Consider the following 24202-nt stretch of genomic DNA (forward strand, 5'->3'; position numbering starts at 1 on the left):
TCTAGGTGTTTACTTCGCTATGGAGCAGGAAAATGGCCTTGGTTTAACATTTACACAGCTATGTAAATGTGCAGTTAGCCCCAACTCAGGTATAAACAGTCAGGGGAGAAGTTATGATCATTTGGGAGGGGAAAAGACACCCCTTCCTTCTCACCACTTCTGTGTGGAAATTTGTTACACTGCTGAGCAGCGGAGAGCAGTGGCATGGGTCCAAAATTCTCCTCAGCTGGGAAGGCATGCGAATAGGGCAGCAAGCCCCAAACGTATCCATTTTTAGAAGGGAAACCGAGCCAAAAAGAGCAGCTGTTTCTCTCCATAAAACTACTTCGAAAGCCTTAGAGAAGTGTTGGCTTGGAGGGAAGGCCAGAGGGCAAGGGTGGAATGGGGGAAAGCTTGCCTAGCATATACCTTCTCCCATTTCATTCCAGGTCACAATGGCGGTCAATGGAGGTTCAAGTTCTTAAAATAATCAACGAAATGACTGGCGTAACCTCCCAGTTGACTTTACAGTGCTATTATTGGGTGTTTTTGCTGACTTTGTATATTAAAGATAAGGCTTTAACTGAAAATCTGTTTGTCAACATGTTCAATTGCTAGGAACTGGAAATCACCCAAAAGTCTCTCAGGCATGGCTGAGGAAGGCATTTGGGAAACTGGAAAGCCGCTTTGGTAGACAGTAACACGTTTGCGTTAGAGAGGTAGTCTCTTTTCTTTTGGGAACAAGTTTGCTACTCAAAGCGTAATGGAAAAAATAATCCTCTCCTCTGTTTTCTCTCTGTAATGGTTTAATGGCTGTCGTTTGGGGAAGAGTTACTGTTTATTTTAAAAAGAAAGGTCTTTCGGAAGCTAAGAATTGAACTGGATGTAGCTTTTCTTACCCGGTGTTCTCCTTTAGTCCTAAGAAGGTTTGAATCACAAGAGGCAGCTCAGATTTAACAATGAACAAGTAACTGGACATGGCTGTGAAAAGAGAAAGCTGTTAGGATGGCCTTGTTTTGTTGTTTTTTGGTCTGTGGGTAAGGAGAGGTGGACGGGATGGTGCTAGAGTGACTCTTTTCCCTCTGACCTGGAAGGGGAAATGATCTGACGGTAAAAACATGCCCTTACCTCCTATGTTGTGTATTGAGATGATCACAGCAGCAACGACTTTGCCCCCGGGGCCGAATGCCCTGAGTCCCAGCTGTTCATAAGCTCTGATTCCTAGAAAGAAAGAGAGTGCCTCGGAAATCACTTTAATTATCATCTTGGCAGACGTCGACACCACTTTGGCAGAGTTGTATAACCTTTACTCTCAATTGGGGCCTCTACCATTGTTAAAATCTCCACTAGAGATGGGCATGAACCGGGAAAACGGCGGTTCGTTGTGGTTCATGGTTCGTAGTGTTTCACAAACCACGAACCAGCATGAAATTGCCCGGTTCGAGAACCGGTTCGTTTGGTTCATGAATATGTCACTTCCAGGTGAGCAGAAGGTCTGCAGAAAGCCCATCTCACCTTTGTTGCCTAGGAAATTAATTGATCAGTGCCAGGCTGTCTGCAGTGACGAATCGAAAAACGAACCAAATGAACTGGCCCAAAAATCGTCGCTGTTTGTCAGAAATGCCCTCCAACGAACTGCTGGTTCGTGAACCAAAAACTGTCCTGTTTGTGATGAATTTTGGTTCGTGCCCACCTCTAATCACCTTCCCCACCCGCCTATTGCTCCTCTTCAGGTAGTCTATTCACAAAGAGCACCAATATCAAAGTGCACGTGTCAGTCTTCCTTGCACAGTCCTCAGTTGATTGAAATCTGGATTCTGGCACGCTGGAGACTCTGTAATCATCATTCATATATGCACAACTCATGCACAAGAGACTAAGGGATACTTATAGGGCATTATAAACCAGGGGCCCACAAGGAATTGTAGGAGGGGGGGGAATTGTTTTGAAATCCCACACACACACACCCTCTTCCAAAAGCTCTCAGGCTCACGGGCACGCTAGTTTCCCTTGACCTTACCTCTTGTTTTCCTTTGATTGACTCACATCTGTGCTCAACAGTCAGAGGGAAATTAGCATACACAGTCAGAATTTTTTTAATTAATTCCTTTTAATTTAGTTATGTCAGATGTGCCCTGCTTGTCTGCCACGTGTGCCTATTATATGCTGTATTGAATTCTGAGCCTCTGAGAATGTGTAAAGAACTATCTGTGTAGCTGTCTAACTGTGTAGCTGTGAATCGCTTATCTTGCAGGTGGCTGCTTTTGCTTTCTCGACTGGCATGGGAAAGTGTCCTTGATGTGCCAGTCGAAGCCGTATCTCCCTGAGGCATGAAATGAGCTCATCCTTGTCTTCCCCTTCCCTACCCCCTCCAACCTCCTAGGCCCTGCACACCTAAATTCTAACGGTCTTTATCCCAAGGCTGGAATCCTGCCCTACAACTATTAGAGATACATTTGGATCTCTAATAAAGAAACTTTAACTGGACTCTTGAAGTGTCTGCAGTGAACTGGGGATCTAACTGGCAGAGCCTGACAATTTACAAAGTCATAATTTGTGCATGTTCAGGGGATCTGCCAAGTATACAGAAACCCCTTCCTTTCTGGAGTGGCCAAGTTTTGCAGATTTTGTAATTGGTGTGAATGGTACAATAGTCCCTTTACTATCAGATATATTGATACTAAAAGCTTATAGCAGTGTTATTACCAGCTGAGGTTTCTCCTAAGAACCTGGGAATTGTAGTTTGATGGAGCACTCTGAAAATACTGTGATGGGAATCCCTAAGCTAGGGTTGCCAGACTGCAGATGGCAACCCCTGGGAGAAATGGGGGCGGGGGGCTAGCATATAAGTATCACATCAGCATGCTTACATCACTTCCAGTAAACCATGGGAGTGATGTCTGTGGGTGCTCTAACCATTACAAAAATTTATGGTTTTACCATAGAGTTTTTCTCAACTGCTAGTGTCCATATGTCACTTTCAGTTTTTATTGGCAGTGTTACACCGGCACAATGTTGGCATGTCATTCATTTCCCCCCATTTCCTCCTGCTAGCACTCTGGATGGCAGTGACTCTTGGGCCTCATTCTGGACTTTTGCCTGGGCCCCCCAAATCACTAAGGGCCAAGCTGCACATGACGAATGACACTTGAACAGCAAGTGTATTTCTCCCTGTTCACTTGCCCTCCACTCAATCCACTTGCTGTTCAAGTGTCATTCGTCATGTGTAGCTTGGCCCTAACACCACCCCAGTAAGGTTCCCTAAGGAGATGGAATGTTTAGTAAACACTGAAGTCTGTACTGTAGATATGCCCTTAGCTGTGTTGATATCTGATTCCAGGTTCAGTCTCAACAGCAGTTCAGACTCCCACAGTCCAGGCGTTTCTGTAGCCCACACTAGTTCATGCCTGTCCAAACACAGAAAGCACATCTGCATGTACGGATATCCTTATGGAAAAGATATTCCCTCCTCCTTCCAGGAACTTCTGACACTTCTGTCCATAAACAGTAGGAGACTTCACAATACTACCTTTTAGTAGTAGGCCAACTGGCCTTTAAATTATTGGAAGGAAACGTTTGACTTAGTTCAAACCTAATGCAAAACCGTTGTTCAAGTAAACTAACAAATCAATGGGCTTAGACTTGAGTAACTCTGCTTAGGATTTCACTGTTAGTCAGGGACCATCAAACTAGGCTCCGAAATGTTGGTTTGAAATGGGCTTATTAACCACAGCTAGTCTTAACTGTGGTTTTGCATGACATTATGGTTTAATCCTGGCCATGCCGCCCTTGTGCACTCCCTAGCTACCGAGAAATGTGGCCGGACCAAAAGTGATGAAACCATTATTTGCAAAGGCCAACCAGGAATTGAGTGATCAACTCAGAAATGAATCCTGGTTCCACAAACGAGCTCCAGTAAAAATAAACAATAGCTTGATTCATGTCTGAAGCAAGCCTTTAATTTATACAGAACTCTTCTTCAGAGCACAAAGAGAAATAGTGGTTTCGTGGCTTGGGTAAGGATTATTCTTCTGACGCCAAGGTAACGACAGGATGTTAGATTAATAACATACTGTGGGGATAATATGAGTGTAAGAGGGAGAAAAAACCCAAGATTTGTTCTTGGACAGGGAGGGAATAAACCGAAATGTGAGAAGCGTGCAGGGCTGGATATAAATTAAGAGGCTGAAAGTATCCGTTGCGGCTTGGTAACCGTAGCCTGGGAATCCTTATCACAGAAATTTCAGAGGGCGCTATCAAACTACAATTTGCTGGGCTGCCCCATTTCAACCTCCTCACACAGAATTAGCTTGTCAGGGAAAAATTATCCTCTTCTTTGGCATGAATCTTCTCTGGGAGAAAGGCAGCAGTACGGCGCCAAACACAACAACAGAATGCTTTCAAGGTAAGTTCCCCAGTTCATACGGGCGACAGTGAGTTGGGTCAGGGATCCACGCCCTGACTCATGTCACAAGTAACATCTAGTTGGCACTAAGATACTCACTTATAGGCATTCTTTGCATCAGGAATGGCACAAGGGAATGGAGGTTTCCAAGAAAGCAAATCGCTGTATACCAGTACCAGGAACCAACATCAGGGAGAAAGGCCGTAGCCTCCGGGCTCGGCTTGCTGGCCATCCAGGGCAAATGGTAGGCCATTGTCTAAAACCAGATGCTAGACTGGATGGATCCAGCGGGGCTCTTCTTAGATTTACAAATCCCTAGAAAGCTTGTTGGCTTCAAAGAGGAATGTGGTACACATGGTGTACCAGTTTAGTCTCTGGGAAAGGAGATTTTGAGCACTTTTGTCAACCACAGGAAACTTTGGAACAAAGTATCTATCTATCTATCTATCTATCTATCTATCTATCTATCTATCTATCTATCTATCTATCTATCTATCTATCTATCTATCTATCTATCTATCTATCTATCTATCTATCTATCTATCTATCTATCTATCTATCTATCTATCTATCTATCTATCTAATCTCCCATGTCCAGTCATAGCAATAGAGCGCTGATGCTCCCATTGCTTACTGCCAGAGGCTGGATGAATACTTGTCAGAGATGCTTTAGGCTGATCCTGCACTGGGCAGGGGGTTGGACTAGATGGTCTGTATGGCCCCTTCCAACTCTATGATTCTATGATTCTATGAACCTATAATCTGGATTTTATCCTGCCCACCGCAGTGATGCTGAATCTCATCCAAAAGTTTTTCTAAAGTTCCCAACTTACCCACAACTCCAGCACATTCCAGCAGCAGGTGAATGGAATAAGCAGACAGCAAAGCGATGCTGATCAGAAGCACCCTGGAAAAATGAGGTCAAAATGCAGAATTAGTCCCAAATGCCTCTCCTAGAAACAGGCAAGCGACCTGGACGTTTCGATTAGCCCCAACCCCAACCTCAAGTTGAACCCATGCCTCTCCCAACGGCAGACCAGGGCTGCAAAGCTCTCCTGGGAACAGACGTTTCGGCGCGGCACTCACACGAAGAGGACAACCCCGGTGGTGCTCATGGCGTAGGCCAATCCCAAAATGCCGCTGCCCATGATGGCGTTGCTCAGGTTGAAGACGGACATCCCAAACGACGTCTTTCCTTCGAATTGCTAGCCAGGATGTTAGAAGAAGACAAAACGTAGGTCAGACAGCATAGTCAGAGGGGAATAGCATCCATGGAAAAGAAAGGGGGGACAAGGATTGGAGGGGATGGAAGAAAAGAGGGCAATTTGATGCATTTAACGGAGATAGAACTGATGGTGTCAAATTAGGCAGAATTGATATTCTTTGGTTTAAAAAAAGTTAAGGGTGTGGCCCTTAACTGGCTGGGTTAGCATAACCTTTTGACCATTGGAGTTCAACATTCTGCAAATACAGGGGCACTGTATGATTGTGAATGCCATAATCACTGGAGCAGGCAGCTGCATTTCCATTCACGCCACAGGCACTGTCCAATAGGAACTTGAAACAGTTCTGCGATTACATTCTGCAACACGCTGTAACCTGCAGCACAACACAGGGGAAGACTGGCACCTGAATTTTAATGTTTTAATATGTTAACAGGTTTTTATTGTATTTTAACAGTATATTTGTTGGAATCTGCCCTGAGCCTACTTGCGGGAAGGGCAGGGTATATAAGTTGAATGAATGAATGAATGAATGAATGAATGAATGAATGAATGAATGAAAGCACATCTTCTACTGGCAAAATGCTGTAACTCTGCAACAGAGGTTCATCCTGGAGGGACAATATTAGGACTGTACCCAGGGGGTTTTTTCTGGGAAAAGAGGTGGCGGAACTCTCAAGAGGGAAATGAGGAAGAAATACACAGGATTCTTCGAAATAATATTATTTTCACGCACTATTGCCGAGTATTTTCAAGAGGTGCCGGAACTCCGTTCCACTGCGTTCCTGCTGAAAAAAAGCCCTGACTGTACCCATTATGGGTTGGATCCATGGATCTCTTCTGCTAATGGAAATGGTTCCCCCCCCCACTCCCCAAGGCGGGGAAGAACCCTTCCCCTGATGCAAGAGACTCTTCCGCCAGCTGAAAAGCCTTTTGCATTAAGGAAAGATTTCTTCTGCAGAAGGAAAATACTTCCACTAGTAAGACCCAACTTGACATATTTACTGTGCTAAAAAATTCATTCTCTGAAGAGGTCCTTTTAACAATGAGCATGGATCTATGGGGGGGGGGGAGGCAGCTTTCCCAGATGCAAGAATCTGAAAACTAGAGAGGTTCTTCTTGCCTACATACTCACAGCAAAGGAGAAAACAACCACAGAGCAAAAGGCAGAGATTAAAAAGGGAGGCAAGGAGAGGAAGAAGAGATTATGAATAAATATCAAATCAGGGTCACAAAAAAGAAAGACAGTGAGTTACATTGTGGCTTAAAGGACTGAAACCCGCTAGCAGGAGAACGGATGCGGCGTTTAAAGATTGCAGTAGCCGCACATTTGAATGCTCCCCTTGCCATATAAAGCTGGAATGCCAAATGGAAGGGTTTTGAGTTTATCTTTTCCCATGACATGCTGGTTTCTGTATTTTAAACGGGAGAACACCCGCAATAATTTCCTCCTTCCCCAATCTGCCCTCCAAGAGAAGCCAGTCTCTGCACACATCTGTCCACTGCCTGAAATATACTCCAGAAGGGGAAGCTTAGGCACCAACGAAGATGGGAGGAGACGGTAGAGGCACCCAGGCAATGATACCTCTGTTGATCTGTGCAGGGACTCTGTGAACTCCATAAAGTTTGAGGAGGAGGGCAGCGCTATATATGGCTGGGCAGAAGACAGTTAACTGCTGTCCATCAGAGTTCCAGGAAAACAGATCTCCTACAGAAGTTTGGGAGTCAAGGATTCTATTCAGGACAGGATGGGGAAATCTGGACCCTGTGACCGCTTACATCATTGAACTGGTTCAGTTTCTTGCTGGCAATGTGAGGAAGGAACTCCTCCTGTTCTTCCGCCTCGTAGCTGAAAAGAGAAATGGGGTCAGTGAGGCGGACATGGCCTCCCTGTAGCCACAACTTCAAGACTTCTACGCTCACGGTGTCAACCCAACAGCAGCGTGAAAAGCGCCGGCTCGTTTCGTATCAACTAGGGTGAGAATCTGAAAAAGAAGTGAGGGGACTGGAAGAAACATATGGGGAAACTGGTGCTGTAGATACATATGCGCAATGGATAGAGATGGATTTATAAGGTGGGGCAGATAGAGACAAAAAAAATGCCACCCTCTAATAATGGAGTGACTGATTTCAAAACTGTTTCTGTGGTGATGAGGGCTAGAAATCTGGCTTTTAAAAATATTCTGAGAAGGCCGCATTCAGAACCAGACAGCTCATTAAAAGTAGCTGGTGGGGAGGGGATAAGCAAAATCTAAGGTTACCAGGCCCAGCCTGACAGTCCAAAAAAAGAGAAGCTCTCTCAGACAAACAAACCTAAACCAAGAATGGTATCCCACAACTGGGAGATATAGCAATATAATGTAATAATTTAATTGGTGGAAAAGTGCAAAGTGCTACGAGTAATATGTCAAACGCTAAGAAATAGTATAATAAATATCTAAGACATATACAAAACAACTATAGTCCCAAAATGGGTAAGATGGCCAAAAATACAATAAATAAAAAACAATACATTCAATTCATTCACCCAGAAATTCAACAGGTTAGAACAAGAAATGTATACACAATCTTCAAAGCGGTGAGTATTTAAATAAATAAATCATACATTTATCATACAAATAAATCATACATTTGGACAGGGCTTTTTTTCTGGGAAAAGAGGTGGTGGAACTCAGTGGATTGCCAGCACAAGGGGAAACTCTTGGCGGGAGGTGGTGCCCCTGGTACCACACGTGCACGCGCAAAGTGCAGGCATGCTCCCAGGGCCAATGACGTCACTTTGGGTCAGCTGGAACAAGGGGTGAGTTTTTAAAAGTTTAAATCGCCCTCGGCAAAAATGGTCACATGGCTGGTGGCCCCACCCCTGGATTTCCAGACAGAGGGAAGTTTAGTTTAAACGCCAGCAGCGCGGAGGGCAATCTAAACTCCCCTCTGTCTGGAGATCAGGGGGCAGGGCCACCAGCCATGTGACCATTTTCAAGAGGTTCTGGAACTCCGTTCCAGAAAAAAAGCCCTGCATTTGGATACTCATTGCTTTGAAGATTGTTTATACATTTCTTGCTCTAACCTGTTGAATTTCAAGGTGAATGAATTGAATGTATTGTTATTTATTTACTTATTTATTTTATTTTTTATTTATTGTATTTTTGGCCCTCTTACCCATTTTGGGACTATTGTAGTTTTGTATATGTATTAAATATTTATTATACTATTTCTTAGAAGTTGACATATTGCTGGTAGCACTTTGCACTTTTCCACTGATCAAATTATTACATTATATTACTATATCTCCCCGTTGTGGAATACCATTCTTGGTTTAGGCCAGTCTGACGATCAGCAGGAGAAGGGCAGAAAGAAAGAACATGGGAGGATGGCCGTTGGCAAATGACATGATGTCACTTCCAGGAAAACCTCTCTAGGAATCAACAAAAACTTTTTATGGTTTACTCTAGAATTTTGGTCAATTCTTAGGGAGGTGTGATGTCACTTGCCGGTTTCCCCCAAATAATGTCAGGCTGATAGCCTTAAAAAAAAAATTTCTCACTCCTTCTTCTCCTTCACAAGTTCCACTGAAATTAAGGGGAAATTATACATAAGCCCTATCTGCATAGTTTAGGCAGGTAACCATTTGGGTCTGCAGTAGAACCGCAGGATTTGAGTCCAGTGACAACTGAGAGCCAAGCTCTAAGTTCTTAGAGACCAACAAGATTTTCAGAGTGTAAGTTTTCAAGCGTCAGTGCTCCCATCTCAAATCCTGCTGTCCTACCTGTATGAACCCTGTCCAGCCATAACCTTGTCCAGCAAATAGGAACTTTCTGGAAGGATCCATGAAGACAGGTGAGGTGGGATTTCAGAAGAGGACATTTTTGCTCTGTGGCATTCCAAGGATTCTTTGGAATCAGGGGTGCCCAACACATTGATCACCCTGACCTGGATAGCCTAGGTGAGCCTGATCTCGACAGATCTCAAAAGCTAAGCAGGGTCGGTCTAGGATAATAACTGGATGGGGGACCTCCAGCAAAGAACAGGGTTGCAGAGGCAGGTAACGGCAAACCACCTCTGTTAGTCTCTTGCCATGGAAACCCCATCGTAAGTCAGCTATGATTTTAGGGTATTCTCCACCAGCACCAATGCATTGATCAGAGACAAGCAACCCCCCTACATGTGCGCGCATGGCGGCAAGCCATACTGCTGCTCTCGGCATGCAGGGCTGCTCGTCTGCCCAAGCCACTGAAGCAAGCTCTTGACCTACTGGCAGGCCTGATGGGGCACAGTTTACTCTCGTGTGACTAGCCAAGTACTCGCCTCTCCCCTTCCCCTTTCTTCTGCCAGTACATCAGCATCCTCAAAGGTAGCTGTTGCATTTTCTTTTTCAGCACGTGGACCAAAAACTTTGCCTACTTCTGCTGGACCGAATGAAACGTCGACACAGAGAAGCTTTCTGTTGCCAACAGCAGCCAATCAGACAGTTTTTGTCCAGCATTTGGTCTTTAGAACTATACTGCTTCTGAACATGGAAGTTCAATTTAGCTATCGAGTCCAATAAAACATTATTTCCTGTCTAATTCTTTTTAAATCCTCTAAAATGAATGGCTGTCACCAGGGGCCATTTCGTAGAAATGGAGCTGCAGGAACTCATTAGCATAACTCATTAGTCTAACTCATTAGCATATGCCACACCCCTTGCCATCACCGGAAGTGTGTCATTAGCATAACTGATTTGCATGTGCCACACCCCCTGGCATCACCTATCCTAGCTGTTTTGGACCCAATCTTGGCCATTCTGGGCCGAAATTGGGCCCAAAATGACAAAAAGGGGCTGAAAATGGCTGAAAAGGGGCCCAAAATGGTCAGGATTGGGCCGCTGCTGAGTGGGAGAGTGATCCACCACCTGTCAGAGGCCCGATCTGGGCTGTTTCAGCCCTAATCCAGGCTGAAACAGGCCCAAAATGGCCGGAAATCCAGTGGGCGGGGCCACCTGACACATGGCCTCTTGGGAGAACTGCCGGAACTGCGTTCCAGCACGTTCCCCCTCAAAATGAGCTCTGGCTGTCACCATTATCTAGTGGCAGTGAATCCCAGAAGGGCAGGGACAATACCTTTTCTTTAAAGGCTCAGATACATAATCCCTTTCAAAGTGCTCAACATACACTACACTGGAAAGAGAATGGAAAGAACAGAGAGAGAGACAGAGACAGAGATTCTTCTTTCTCTACCTCAAAAAAACCCACGAATCAGTCGGCACAATGAATGCTGCTTCAGCATTTGCTGCCTTTTAAAGACTCCATGCTTAAGCATCCCAAACAGCACACTTCCCATGCGCTTCCTCCATTTCTAATTCCATGTGCCAATACTAAGAGTCTCTCTACACAAGACATCTTACCCGGGGACGTGCAAGTGTAGGGAGACGCAATGTTAGCTGGGAAGCATAGTTTAAAAAGACAGAGCCGGCGAAGATAGCTTCTCAAAGGGTAGTTAATTTCATCTTCGCCTCCTTGAAGGCTCTGTCAATTTCACCTCTCTACAGGAGGGTAATTTTAAAAAGACAGAGCTGATGGAGATCACTTCTTAAAGGGTTTGTTAATTTCATCTTCGCCTTCCTGAAGGGGAGGTGAAATTGACAGAGCCTTGGGGGAGGCAAAGATGCAATTAACAAACCCTCTGAGGAGCGATCTCCGCAGGCTCGGTCTTTTAAAACTACGCTTCCCAGCTAACATTGCGTCCCCCTACGCTTGAGCGTCCCCATGTAAAATTTCTTGTGTAGAGAGATTCTAAATCCAGAACATGAAAAGCTGCCAAGCGAATGTTCTTCGAGAGACATCTCTCAATCCCACCATCAATTTGAGACCTCCACAGAAGACTGGAAATGTTGTGCCTTGTCATAAACTTAAAATGTCTGTCTGTATCTCGCATAGGCCCAAGATAGGATACGGGTGCCATGCCCCCACCTGCCTGAGTGCAGTTTCAGTCAAAACAGATGCAGGTGGGAATAATTTTGGAGCTTTGTAGAAAAAGTTGCCGAGAGGTTTTCTGCTGACTGAAGCAGCTTCTCAGACAGAAATACGTAATCTTTTGGGACTGTACGCCTCAATGATTACCTGGGAATTTGCAGGTGGGGTGGAAAACACATGGCATGTTATGATATGAGGGCTGTGCTTGGTCAGGGACGCCGGGAGCAAATCCAGTCCTATAGGCGCTCTGGGACAAGAACCAACCAGCTCTGCTGCTCAGGCAAAATGGTCTAGTATGCCAATGTTCCACAGGCCTGTTGCAGATTGCCTACCCATTTTCTAACACATTTGGACGCTGGACTGATGCTGCCAGTGAACCAGTATTATCACACCATGTAACCCAGCACTGGTTACAATGTTGGGCTTAGATCTGCGAGACCCAGGTTCGAATCCTCCCTCTTCCATGGAAGCTTGCTGGGTGACCTTAGGCCAGTCACTCGCACTCAGCCTTATCTGTCTCACAGGGTTGTGTGGAAGCAAAATAGAGGAGAGGAGAAAGATGTAAGCTGCTTTGGGTCCCCACTGGGGAAAAAAGTGGGTTATAAATGAAGTTAAAAAAAAAACTTGCTTTCTATCTGCTCAACCTGTATGTATTCCCAGTGAGCCCTTGTTCGTTTCAGGCAGGGCTCATTTCGAGGGGGAACATGCAGGAACACAGTTCTGGCAGTTCCCCAAAGAGGTCACATGATAAGTGGCCCTGCCCACCTGACTCTCGGCCATTTTGGGCCCATTTCAGCCTGGATTGGGGCCGAAACGGCCCGGATAGGGCCTCTGACAGGTGGTGGATCACTCTCCTGCTCAGCAGCGGCCCGATCCTGACCATTTTGGGCACCTTTTTGGCCATTTTCAGCCCCCTTTTGCCATTTTGGGCCCAATTTTGGCCCTGTATGGCCAGGATTGGGTCCAAAACAGCCAGGATAGGTGATGTCAGGGGGTGTGGCACCTGCAAATCAGTTATGCTAATGACACACTTCTGGTGATGTGAAGGGGCATGGCATATGCTAATGAGTTGTGCTAATGAGTTATGCTAATGAGTTCCTCCAGCTCTTTTTCCACAGAACGACCCTTGGTTTCAGCTGTGTTCGTCTGTATTGGTAGGACAAAATTCATAGAAGGGAACTTTGACTCACAAAAGCTTGCAACCTGGAAAATTTTGTGGTTCTTTAAAGTGCTACTGGACTTGAATTCTGATGTGCAGAAGGCACCCTTGAGTCTCCCCTCCTCACAGGGAGACTGCCCCCCTAAAAGGCTGCTCAGAAACTGTCCTCTACTTACAGAAACGGAGATCACAAAAAGACTCCCAAACTTCCTAACTTGAATTCCAAGTTTCCACCTCCCCTTTCCACTCTTCCGCCAGGCTCTTCTCTTTTTCCCACGCCACCCGTTCCCAGGCACCCTGCCCGTTTTTTACTCCCCAAAACTCACTCATCCTCCAGCACAGCAGCCTTTTCACTGTCAGGTATGGTCCCATTGAGGTGCTCGGTGCCCGCCTCTTCTCCAATCTTCTGCATCTCCATCGTGGACGTGTGGGTGCACGTATGCTGGGCTCGAGGGTACGCAACCAAAGTGGGTAAATCACACCGGAGAGTGACACTAACAGTAGATGTGCTCGGATCAGCAACACACCTAGAGATATGAAATAGAGAAACGTTCAGCAAGCAATGCCCCATGTACGATGTTTGCAAAGAACTGCAGGGAGTTGGAACAAAGGGGGTTCTTGGAATCAAGATATCCACATGTTCAACCCCCAGCTGGGGATGGGTGTGTCTGGGGAGGGGTCTGCACAGAGATGCATTGCTACTGAAGTTAGTTTAGTTTAGTGCATGCCAAGGAATAGGCAGTGATTCCAATTTCCTACCCCATGCCTGAGGGAAAGTCTGTCCTGACAGGACGTGGGTGAGGAAGGATATTACCCAGTCCGCCTTCCTACCCACCCTTTCAGGCAGGAGCTGGCATGTTACCCTGTCTGGCATTTTCACACAGCCAAACATCCCAGAAGGATGGCACGTACTCCACATATTGCGAACTTCTCCCCCAACACACACCCAAACTTTGCAACAAGGAAAAGAAAAAAACGCACACCACCAATGATGCTGATCAATCCTATTCCTTTTGCATAATTTTATTCCGCTTTCTAAATTCAGGCTTTCAAAAATTTAAGGATGGGGTGGGGTGGAGTGGAGTGAAGTACTTGGGTGGCCCAAAGCAAACAAGGAGGGGAGTAAGACACATGGCTTGAATTGTCCAGAAGCAAACAAATATGGACAAAGCAAGTGGATTTTTGATTGCAAAGAAAGCGTGAATCCTATTAGTGAAGCTACCTTTGATGCCACTTCCTTCAGTACGTCTAGTCCAGTCCAGTCTATTTGTCACTCAGTCTTGGTTACCTTTCGGGAGGGGGCATTTGTGGAGGAAACTGGCAGGCAACCCTTTCACCCATAGAAATCTCCTTCCAGCCTTCCGATTCTCTGCTTTACATTCTATACTTGTGCTTCATGTCTTCTAAAGGTGGGGGGGAGTTGTCCAACCTGGGCTCTGAAATCAGAAGTGAACTGGTGGAAAAACGTAGCTTTCCCAGTACACTTAAGCAGGGGTCATTTTGTAGAAAAAGAGCGAGAAGAACTCATTAGCATAACTCATTAGCATAACTCATTAGCATATGCCACGCCCCTTGCATCACCGGAAGTGTGTCATTGGCATGGCTGATTGGTATATGCCACACCCCCTGACATCACCTATCCTGGCTGTTTTGGACCCAATCCTGGCCATTCAGGGCCAAAACTGGGCCCAAAATGGCAAAAGGGGGCTGAAAATGGCCAAAAAGGTGCCCAAAATTGTCAGGATTGGGCTGTTGCTGAGTGGAAGAGTGATCCACCATCCATCAGAGGCCCGATCTGGGCCGTTTCGGTCCCAATCTAGGCTGAAACGGGCCCAAAATGGCCGAGAGTCGGGTGGACGGGGCCACCTGACATGTGACCTCTTTGGGGACCTGCCAGAACTGCGTTCCTGCGCGTTCCCCCTCGAAATGAGCCCTGCACTTAAGTTTCCCCTGTGGGGCAAACAGTAGCTACCTTGGGCCATTTCAGGTGGATTTAGGGTGGTGGTCTTACAGTGAAATCAGTGGGCTTAGACTGGAATAAATCTGATTAGGACTTCACTGTTAGGTGCCCTTTTCCTACCTACTGCAGTCCCAATGCAAACAACGGCTGAGAATTTAGCTGACAATATCTCTGCGAGCTCCAAACACAGAACTGCCAAGGTACATCTGGGCAGCAATGATTCTCCATGTCGTTTTCGTCGAGTGGCAATGTGCTCGTAATGACAACGGAGTAGCCACACAACAGTTTTCCCTGAACATTCCTTACCTTAGCTCGCACACCATCATTCCTCCCACCCATTCTTTTTAAAATTTGTAACAACAACAACAACAACAACAACAATAGTAGTAGTAGTAGTAGTAGTAATTTATTAAAATAATAGAATGTTATTATTATTTATATACCACCCTTCAGGACAACTTAACATCCACTCAGAATGGTTTACAAAGCATGTTATTATTATCCCCACAACAATCCCCCTGTGAGGTGGGTGGGGCTGAGAGAGCTCTGAGAGAGCTGTGATTGACCCAAGGTCACCCAGCTGGCTTCAAGGAGAGGAGAATCAAACCCAGTTCTCCAAATTAGAGTCCTGCCGCTCTTAACCACTGTACCAAAGTGGCTTTTTAATTTATTAATGCAAAAATATAAAAAAATAAAAATAGTATAGAGGGAAAATATATATTAATTGGACGTAATATTGGTAATCTTCACTTCAATAAGGAGAAATGTTGATAACGGTTAAGCTCTCTCTTTTTTTCTGTGTACTCTGTATTTTAATAATACTTGTAGTGAATAGCTGTAAAATCTCTGTGACTTTATTACTCTTCCCTTTCCTTTTTTCTTCTGTACTTTTTATTTTGGTAAATTAAAACATTAAAATTAAAAAAAAAAAAAAGCAAACAGGAGGAAAAAAAGAAAATACAATGCTGGCCACAAAAACACTATTGGCAAATCTATACATAGGTATCTATAAAAGATTTCCAAATATCGAAATATAAGTCCATGCACAGTTGCCTTCTATATGCGATACATTCAAATGTTGGTAAGTTTATAAGGTTGTCAATTAAGAGATTTATAGGAGGGGGACTTTTGTCTTTCCAGCGCTGAAGTATAAGTTTTTTAGCAACTGTAAGGGTACAGAGGGTCCATTTCCTTAGATTCCAAGAGCCAGGCATGTAGTTTAACAGCACATTAACGTCTTCAAAAATAAATGAGTTTTCTACCACAAAATTAATATGACTAATAATTTCCTCCCCAAATGACTAAACATGACCAAAGCATATGCTTAAGAGATGCATTTTGTGAGTTACGCTGCCAACAGTTAGACACTGTGCTTAAACCTTGGCCGATTCCAGATGGCCAGAAATTGCGGTTTTTCTGCGGAAATAATCGCTTACCGGCCACACGTTCACTTTCGTCTCCATCCACTTTGTCTCGCAGCGTGCCGTGCCATCCCGCTTCCGGATGTTCGCACGGCCAACTGAGGTACCCGGGATTGGTTGTTTCCTCCCCGTCACAGTTGACGTCGGGGGCCTTCATTGGTTCGCATTTCAGTTTTTTTAAAAAAAAAATTACGTGTTTTGCGCAAATGCGCAAATGCGCAGGTATGCGAATACGCAGCGTCAACTTTTGTGCATTTGTGCATTTGTGCAAACGTGCGACTGCGCAAATGGCGCCCGGTTTTAAAAAAAAAATTAAGGGAATATTGTTGCCGGCCGGCCGACAAAGGAAGGAGGAAAAGGGGAGGGCCTCTCCACGGCGACGAAGTGTCCAGAAGTGTGCAAACCCGCAATACGGCGTTCACACCATCCACTTCTGGAGCGCAACACAGCGCCATGAACCAGAGGTAAGCAGGGACGGGACATTACGGGTTTTTACGAGTGAGGTCGCTGGAAAAGCGAAAGCGCTCGCTTTACTTGTGCCCGTCTGGAATCGGCCCTTTAGTAAAACACACTGTGCTGTCCAATATACCCTAAACACAATTTTTTGCTGAATGTTGCAAAAAATTGCAACAGGTATTTGACATAGTGGCAACAGGTATATGACTTAAGGCCTTATCCCATTGCTTTAGCAAAACTGAGAACTCCAGACCATGTTAGCTTGTTGCAGCAGAAACCTTGCAATCAGCCCAGGAGAAAATTATCTTGTCCCTTTAATAGAGGCGATAATATGCAGAAAAGGGTACTTGAAGCATTTTATGGTATGGAACTAAATGAAACCACTGAATAATTTGCTGTAAATCAAACTGATATTCAAGAATCAGCTAGAGGAACCAGTTTAAAGCTGGCAACTTTAAAACGAACAGTGACCATCCACTGTTATTATCACTAAATTATTGGTGATAATTTAAACAATCGTCCTGTTAATGTGTGGTAGGAACCATTAAATAGAATCAAGACGACTGATAAATTCTAATTTAACAGTTTCATTCTGCCTTTGATGTTTTCTTTGTTGAAGACAGGTGACTTGAAATTGCCCAGTAAAGAGCTTTCAGTGAGAGACTGCGACATGAAATTGCTAAATTAGTCTTTATCAGTAATCTTCATTCTATTAATTTAGGCCTGCATCAGAACAATAGTTCCCTCTCACACAGCAGGGGTTCAATCAGGGTGGAGATACACATTACCAAATACCTAGGGTCACTCAGAGCCAAACTACAAGTGACACCTGACACAGGTTGGACACTTGTCAGCTTCCCTCAAGTTTTGATGGGAAATGTAGGCGTCCTGGTCTTGCAGCTTGGCTCTCCATTTAATTGAAGTTTACAGAGCGGCAGTCTATGGGAGGGAGAACATGCGGTCGGGAGGGGAGTGCGGGCGTCGGGCTCTTTTCAGGAGCCCCCCTTCCCCTCCACTGGGTGTGGGGGGGGCAGTTTCTGTAAACTTCAATTAAATGGAGAGCCAAACTGTAAGACCAGGATGCCTACATTTCCCATCAAAACTTGAGGGAAGCTGACAAGTGTCCAACCTGTGTCAGAAGTCACTTGTAGCTTGGCTCTCAAATGAACCTCATTTCACGTGTCCCCCCTCCAATTTCCCATGCACTGGATTGCACAGTCACACTTCAGTTTGCTCTGAGTACATTCATGTGTTCGATATCAGTTCCTCCTCAACTGCTAAAAGTATCCCAGGCTGTCTACAACTGCCAAATTCTCAGTTTCCCTTACCTCCTACATCCATTCATGGAAATGCAGATCTTGACACTTTCTCAGACCTTAAAGAAATGCAAATTGGCAAATCAGAGGAGCCTAAAGCACTTGCTCTATGGTATAGATCCAGAGGAGTTAGCCGTGTTAGTCTGTAGTAGCAAAATAGTAAAGAGTCCAGTAGCACCTTGAAGACTAACCAACTTTATTGTAGCATAAGCTTTCGAGAACCACCGCTCTCTTTGTCAGATGGTTCATCTTTAAGGTGCTACTGGACTCTTTACTATTTTGCTCTATGGTATCCATCCCTGAGAGTTCTCATTGAATTGGAACTCGGCTCTCCCGACTCGGCGTAATTGTGGTGAGTTCATACAAGGGAGCTCCCATGAAAGCGGCATTCACATGCACTGAGAAAGAACAGCCTGCACGTGAATTGAGGGCCACACACAAAATCTTCCACTTGAGCGTCCCCAGGTAATTTGCAATGTGTATTTCCACTCAGTTAGCAAAGCCAGGTAAGTTATATTGATCACACATATACATATGAGCTTCACATTGAAAAGTCATAGGGCTGGATCCCATGACGATTTTGACAGGCAAAATCAGGAGGACAGATTTTGTCCTCCTGTGGTTCCTGGGGGGGGGGCCCTGGAAGCAGCATGCTGGGGGGAGGGCATTTAGGGCTGCAGTGGGGAGGAAGGGGTCAGAAAAGACCACTCTGCAGATGGAAATTCCTTCGATCCATAGAAATCCTCTGCTTGATCCACTCATTATTTGTACTGCCTACATTTCATACTCATTGGATTCCATTGTTTTCTTCTTCTCTAGAATCCCCGTGGCGGAGAGTGGTAAGCAGCAGTACTGCAGCCCAAGCTCTGCTCACGACCTGAGTTCGATCCTGGTAGAAGCCGGGTTCAGGTAACCGGCTCAAGGTTGACTCAGCCTTCCATTCTTCTGAGGTCGGTAAAAATGAGTACCCAATTTCCTGGGGGTAAAGTGTAGATGACTGGGGAAGGCAATGGCAAACCACCCTGTAAAAAGTCTGCCAAGAAAACGTCATGATGGGTCAGTAATGACTCGGTGCTTGCACAGGGGACTACCTTTACCTTTACAGGGGAGAGAAGACAGTATGGCACAGTCAAATTGCAACAGATCTCAGAAGCTAAGCAGGGTTGGTAATTGGATGGGCAACCACCAAGGAAAACTCTGCAGAGGAAGGCACTGGCAAACCACCTCTGCTTCTCACTTGCCTCAGAGGATCCTTGTTGGGGTCGCCATAAGTGGGCAGCAGCTTTACAGCACATATGTGCATACGCACATCCAATCAGGTGGGTTTGGGCCCCTAAAAACGTATGTTACAATGAATCTGTTAGACCTGCTACAAGGTTCAGCTCTTGAATGCTATTTGTCATAAAGGGACAGGAATCCTTCTGAGAAAAGGTAACAAAGCACGTTTTTTCCCCAAGATACGTTAATTACATTTCCTGTGGAAGCTGGAATCCCTGGAACTAAAAAAACCCTAGCTTAACCCAGCTACCTGCTCCTGGGAAAGAAGTCCCAGAGCAGGGCGGAGCAGGACTGGCAGTGGAGAGGTCTGGTTAGTGCCTTGAACTGTAATCACATCCTTGGCTCCAAGTTATGTTCCCATAGAAGATGGTGATTGTTCTCACTCTGGCAGGAGAACAAAGCCCACTGGGCATGGGAAGGTGGGCTGGCAGCCAATACGCCTCTGTCTTCCTGCAGTCTCCAGAAAGAGAGTAAGATCCGCAGGTGATTCAAGGAGGAGACAGAGGAAACCACGACGCCTGGCCTATTTCCTTTGCAAAATAAGGGCCACCCCCCCCAAAACTTTTCTGCCCAGCGTTTCTATTTTTGCCACACTGGAAAGGGTGTTGGCCTAGCGCGGGTGCGTCTCCAGGAGTCTGGTGAAAAGGTGAGGCTGGCCAGCTGCTGCTGTGGTTGCAATGGGCAGCTGTACGCCACCCACAGAGAGTCTGTTCTCAGGGCACTCCCTACAAGAGGCCTCTGGGAAGAAACGGCGTCTGAGGGCCAAGCTACACATGACGAATGACACTTGAACGGCAAGTGGATTGAGTGGAGGGCCAGTGAACAGGGAGAAATACACTTGCCGTTCAAGTGTCATTCGTCATGTGTAGCTTGGCCCTAAGATGGTAAACCTCCAGCATCACCAAGGTTGCCAACTCCAGGTCTGGGGACTTCCAGGAGGTTTAGGGGTGCAGCTTGGGGAAAGCAGAGGTTGGGGAGAGGAAGGGCTTCGGCAGGGCATAATGCCATCTCTGTCGTCTGGAGATCAGTTTTAATTCCAGGAGATTCCCAACTGCCGGACGGTGTGCCCTTTTTCCGTTCTTCACATTAACCAGGGCTTGTAAATATGGACGTCATACCTTCCAACAGAGAGTCTAGGCAGACTACTCGATTAGGGCTGCCAACTGTGAGAAGCCAGCAGTGTAGTGGTTAAAGCAGGGGTTCCCAAAATGGTGCCCACCAACATATTCCCTGGCGCCCGCCAAGTGTTTTTTTTTTTTAAATCAGGCTTTTGTCCAGCAAGGCTTCTGGCTGGCCACTGGAGATCTGACTGGCTGGTTGGATATTTTAAAATGTTGCTTCAGCAGCAGCTGCCACCACAGCTCAAGGAGCTTCACTGTGTGTCTGAAAGTGGCAGCCATTTTGTGGCTGGTACTACCTCCTGCAGCAACCTTTTTTTGGCAGCCATTTTGTGGCACTGCCCATCATACTGTGACAGAATTCCAAAGATGCCTGCAAGAACCTAACCAGTGTTAGAGCCTTGGGGCCAAACTACAAGTGATGAATTACACTTGAACGGCAAGTGTATTCCTCCCTGTTCACCTGCCCTCCCCTTGCTCTCCGCTCGATCCACTTGCCGTTCAAGTGTCATTTGTCACTTGTAGCTTGGCCCCAAGGGACTAGAACCGAACACATGAAGAACACGTGTCTGGCGGCTCGTGTAGTTTGGCTCTAAGAGCAAGATTTGAGTTCAGTAGCACCTAGAGACCAACAAGATTTCCAGAGTAAAAGCTTTCAAGAGTCAAAGCTCCCTTCCCTGACAAAGGGAACTGTACCATGGATGACGGGGGACCAGCCTTGGTCTCAGAACGTGTAAACTTGGCTATTAATGCCTATCAGAGCCCATGCGGTATGATGGTTGGTGCCTTTGGCCTGAATGTGGGAACCCACAGTCAAATCCATGCTCCACTGTGAAACTCAAAAGGCAAATTGCCAGGGGCCAATTCACATACTACTGTTTGTTCTTTGGGTAAGGACACGCAAGTAAAAATACACATAGCAGCATGTGAATGGTACCAGGGACTATGCTGTTCACACATGCACAAATATCCAGATCTCTTCCACAGAGGAGGGGCCCGATCCTTTCAGCTGCTAGGATGCTCTGGGAGATACTCAACCACTGAAACAAACTGGAACCAAAATTAAGCACAAACCAGGACAGTTTGTGGTTCGCAAACTGCAGTTCGTCAGATCCCATTTCTAACAAACTGCCACGAACTTTAGGCTGGTTCGTTTGGTTCGTTTTTTGGTTTGTGACTGCAGACAGCCTGGTGCCAATTAATCAGTTTCTTAGGCAACAGGGGATGGACTTCCTGCAGACCTTCTGTTGACCCGGACGTGATGGTTTTCTGACCTGGATGTGATGTTTTCACGAACCAAATGGGCCAGTTTGTGAACCAGGGGCAGGTTCATGAAACCTCGTGGTTCGTGAAATTTGACGAACCACGAACTGCATGGTTTGTTTTCCGGTTCGTACCCATCTCTATTCACAACTGACAGTGCCACCCTGTGTCATCTTTTTTTAAATTTTATTTGGGGATCCATAAATTCAAACACAAAATGTGAATCTTGGCCTACCTCTAAGCATCTCTGCCATTTTTTTTACCAGCTCCTGCTTTCTGAGCTGTTGCGGAGGGCAACAGTGTGTGCCCTTCTGATTGTGTGTGCCATCAAGTCGCAAGGGGCTTTCAAGACAAGTGAGAAGCAGAGGTGGCTTGCCATCATCTTCCTCTGCTGAGTCTTCCTTGGTGGTTGCCCATCCATCTACTGACCCTGCTTAGCTTCCAAGATCTGATGTGACCAACTCATACCATGCCGCCTTCCCTCCCCTCCTTCTGATTACTGTACATCAAACTTCTGATGAAGTCACAAAGTCATATTTTCCCCTGAACCACTGAAAAACCTACCTCAGAGGATTGCTGTGGAGCTGAACTGCTGCTTTAAACACTGTAGATTAATAAATGCAGAGCAGTTAGCTGTGTTAGTCTGTAGTAGCAAAATCAAAAAGAGTCCAGTAGCACTTTTAGATTAATAAGCATCCTTCACATTAATGTAGTGCTTTCAGTGTTCAAACCATTCCAGACACATGGCGACATTAATCCTTAGAACAGCCCTGTAAGGTAGGCCAGTAATACTATCCTCATATTGTAGTTGGGGAGCTCAAGTTGGAAAAACAGCTTGCTTAAGGCCACCTAGTGAGTTTGTGAGAGTTCACAATTAGAGATGGGCACGAACAGCAATACAAACGAAAAGAACTCACAAACAGCCCAATCAGCTGTGAGGCCCCATTCTAAACGGAACAGGTGTTCGTTGCAAGCCTCTTTCATTGCTCTTCATTGCTGTTCGTCAAGCCAGACAGTCCGGCACCTGCAATCAATTCCCTTGGCAACTCAGGTAGGGATTGTCTGAACTCTGTCTGAACTCCTGCTGTTGCCCTGGAAACCCCAGTCGAAGCCCAATTTAGCTTGATAGGCAGGTCTTCCTTCCAAGTGTGGACTGGAGCTCCAAATTTGTTACAAGAGGAAAAGACCAGGGGGGAGGGGGGCTCCCAGCTCTGGCTTTCAGGGAGAGACAGCTGCTGTTAGAGAGACAGGGTGAGTGCATTGGAGCTTGAATTTTCTTTGTGTGTGGTGGGATAGGGATCTACCCCTTCAAGTTCCAGGGCTGCTTCCAGGCTATATGGCCAAACTATTATTTATTATTGGTACCTTTCCTGGTGCCTGCTCAGGTAGGGTTTCTGGGAGTGGTGCAGTAGGGATCTTGATGGCTGGAGGAGAGCCTGCTGGCCCCCACGAACAACGAACAACGAACATGTTTGTGAACAGGATCATGTTCGTCAGTGTTTGTTGTTCGTGGATGGGAACGAACAACGAACACCATGTTCTTTTTTTTTCTGTTTGTGCCCATGTCTATTCACAATCTTCCCGACACACACAGTTCTTGGCCTCTATCCTATGCTCACTCCCTTATATGCTGAACAGAAAGCAAAGATAACGAATGAATGACTAGGCAAGGGTGTATTCCATTGAAGATGAACATTACCCCACCCCTTTTCTGAGGCACTACGGCTCTAGAAGAAAACATAGCCGGCCACATCCACTGACTTTAGAATTAAAACACCTAGCATTAAAATGCTTGTACATCATACAATGCCCGCATTATGCGCTAGTCAGATCACTCCACCCCAAAATCAAATACGATAAACCTGGAGAGGGTAGAAACATGGGAACTGAAAGGAACAGGAAGAAGAATTTAAAGTCCCGACTTTTATAACCTGGGGAAAAGCTGGTGAAGAGTAAACCAACATATATGCAAACTTGTCCCCTCCTTTCAAAGCAAGTACAGGAAGGGGCTATTTTGACAAGGGCAGGCCCAAGCTGCTGCTTCTCTGTTAAACATGGTTGCCCCCCGAACTGTGAGGGGCTTTGTTAGAAAGATGTCTCTAAAGTCTTGATTGGTGTAGTGAGAAATCATTCTCTGAATGACAGAAACAAACCACAGGCTTATCTACTGGAATTGCTAGTTATCGGATTTAGGATCAGCAAAAGTACTTTTCCCACACGGCACATAGTTAGACTACGGAACTCATTGCTACAGGCTGTTCTGAGTTCCATAGCAGAAGTATTTTGTTTCAGAAAGAAGGAAGGACCAAGATATGTTGGTGTCTCCATTCTCTCAGCAACAACACAAGAACTTAAAAGCCATATATAGCTTGGGGCTAGCGTACCTGAAGGATGAGGTCCACCATATGAACCTAGCCAACCACTCCAGTTATCTTCAGAAGGTTCTACCAAGAAAAGGTCTTCTTGATTCAGGTGGCAAAACTTTGGAACTCCCTGCCCAGGGAAGTTTGTCTGTTTCCCTCTGTCATCATCTTCTGCCAGTGGGAGAACCACGTAGTGTGGTTTGGCATTCCCCTGCTATTCCTTATTAGCCCTACGCCCCATTTGTGTGCATTTTATGTGTTTTTTTAAAGTGTGTGTTTATTATATTTTAGTGTTAAAAACATATTTGTA

General features: G+C 45.7%; 1 protein-coding gene across 3 annotated transcripts in view; it reads right to left on the bottom strand.

The window, feature by feature from the left end:
• Window positions 1-24202, bottom strand: part of SLC38A5 (solute carrier family 38 member 5) — a 76921-nt gene that overhangs the window by 20110 nt on the left and 32609 nt on the right. For all 3 annotated transcript variants that reach the window (XM_055003232.1, XM_055003230.1, XM_055003231.1), the window contains exons 2-7: window positions 13044-13244; window positions 7387-7456; window positions 5471-5589; window positions 5218-5291; window positions 1108-1200; window positions 879-960 (exon numbers count right to left, since the gene is read on the bottom strand). In XM_055003232.1, the coding sequence (XP_054859207.1) occupies window positions 879-960; window positions 1108-1200; window positions 5218-5291; window positions 5471-5589; window positions 7387-7456; window positions 13044-13135 (530 nt within the window). In that variant the 5' untranslated portion in view covers window positions 13136-13244. The remainder of the gene's footprint in view (window positions 1-878; window positions 961-1107; window positions 1201-5217; window positions 5292-5470; window positions 5590-7386; window positions 7457-13043; window positions 13245-24202) is intronic.

The sequence above is a fragment of the Eublepharis macularius genome, chromosome 19 (assembly GCF_028583425.1).
Source record: "Eublepharis macularius isolate TG4126 chromosome 19, MPM_Emac_v1.0, whole genome shotgun sequence".
Classification (NCBI taxonomy): domain Eukaryota; kingdom Metazoa; phylum Chordata; class Lepidosauria; order Squamata; family Eublepharidae; genus Eublepharis; species Eublepharis macularius.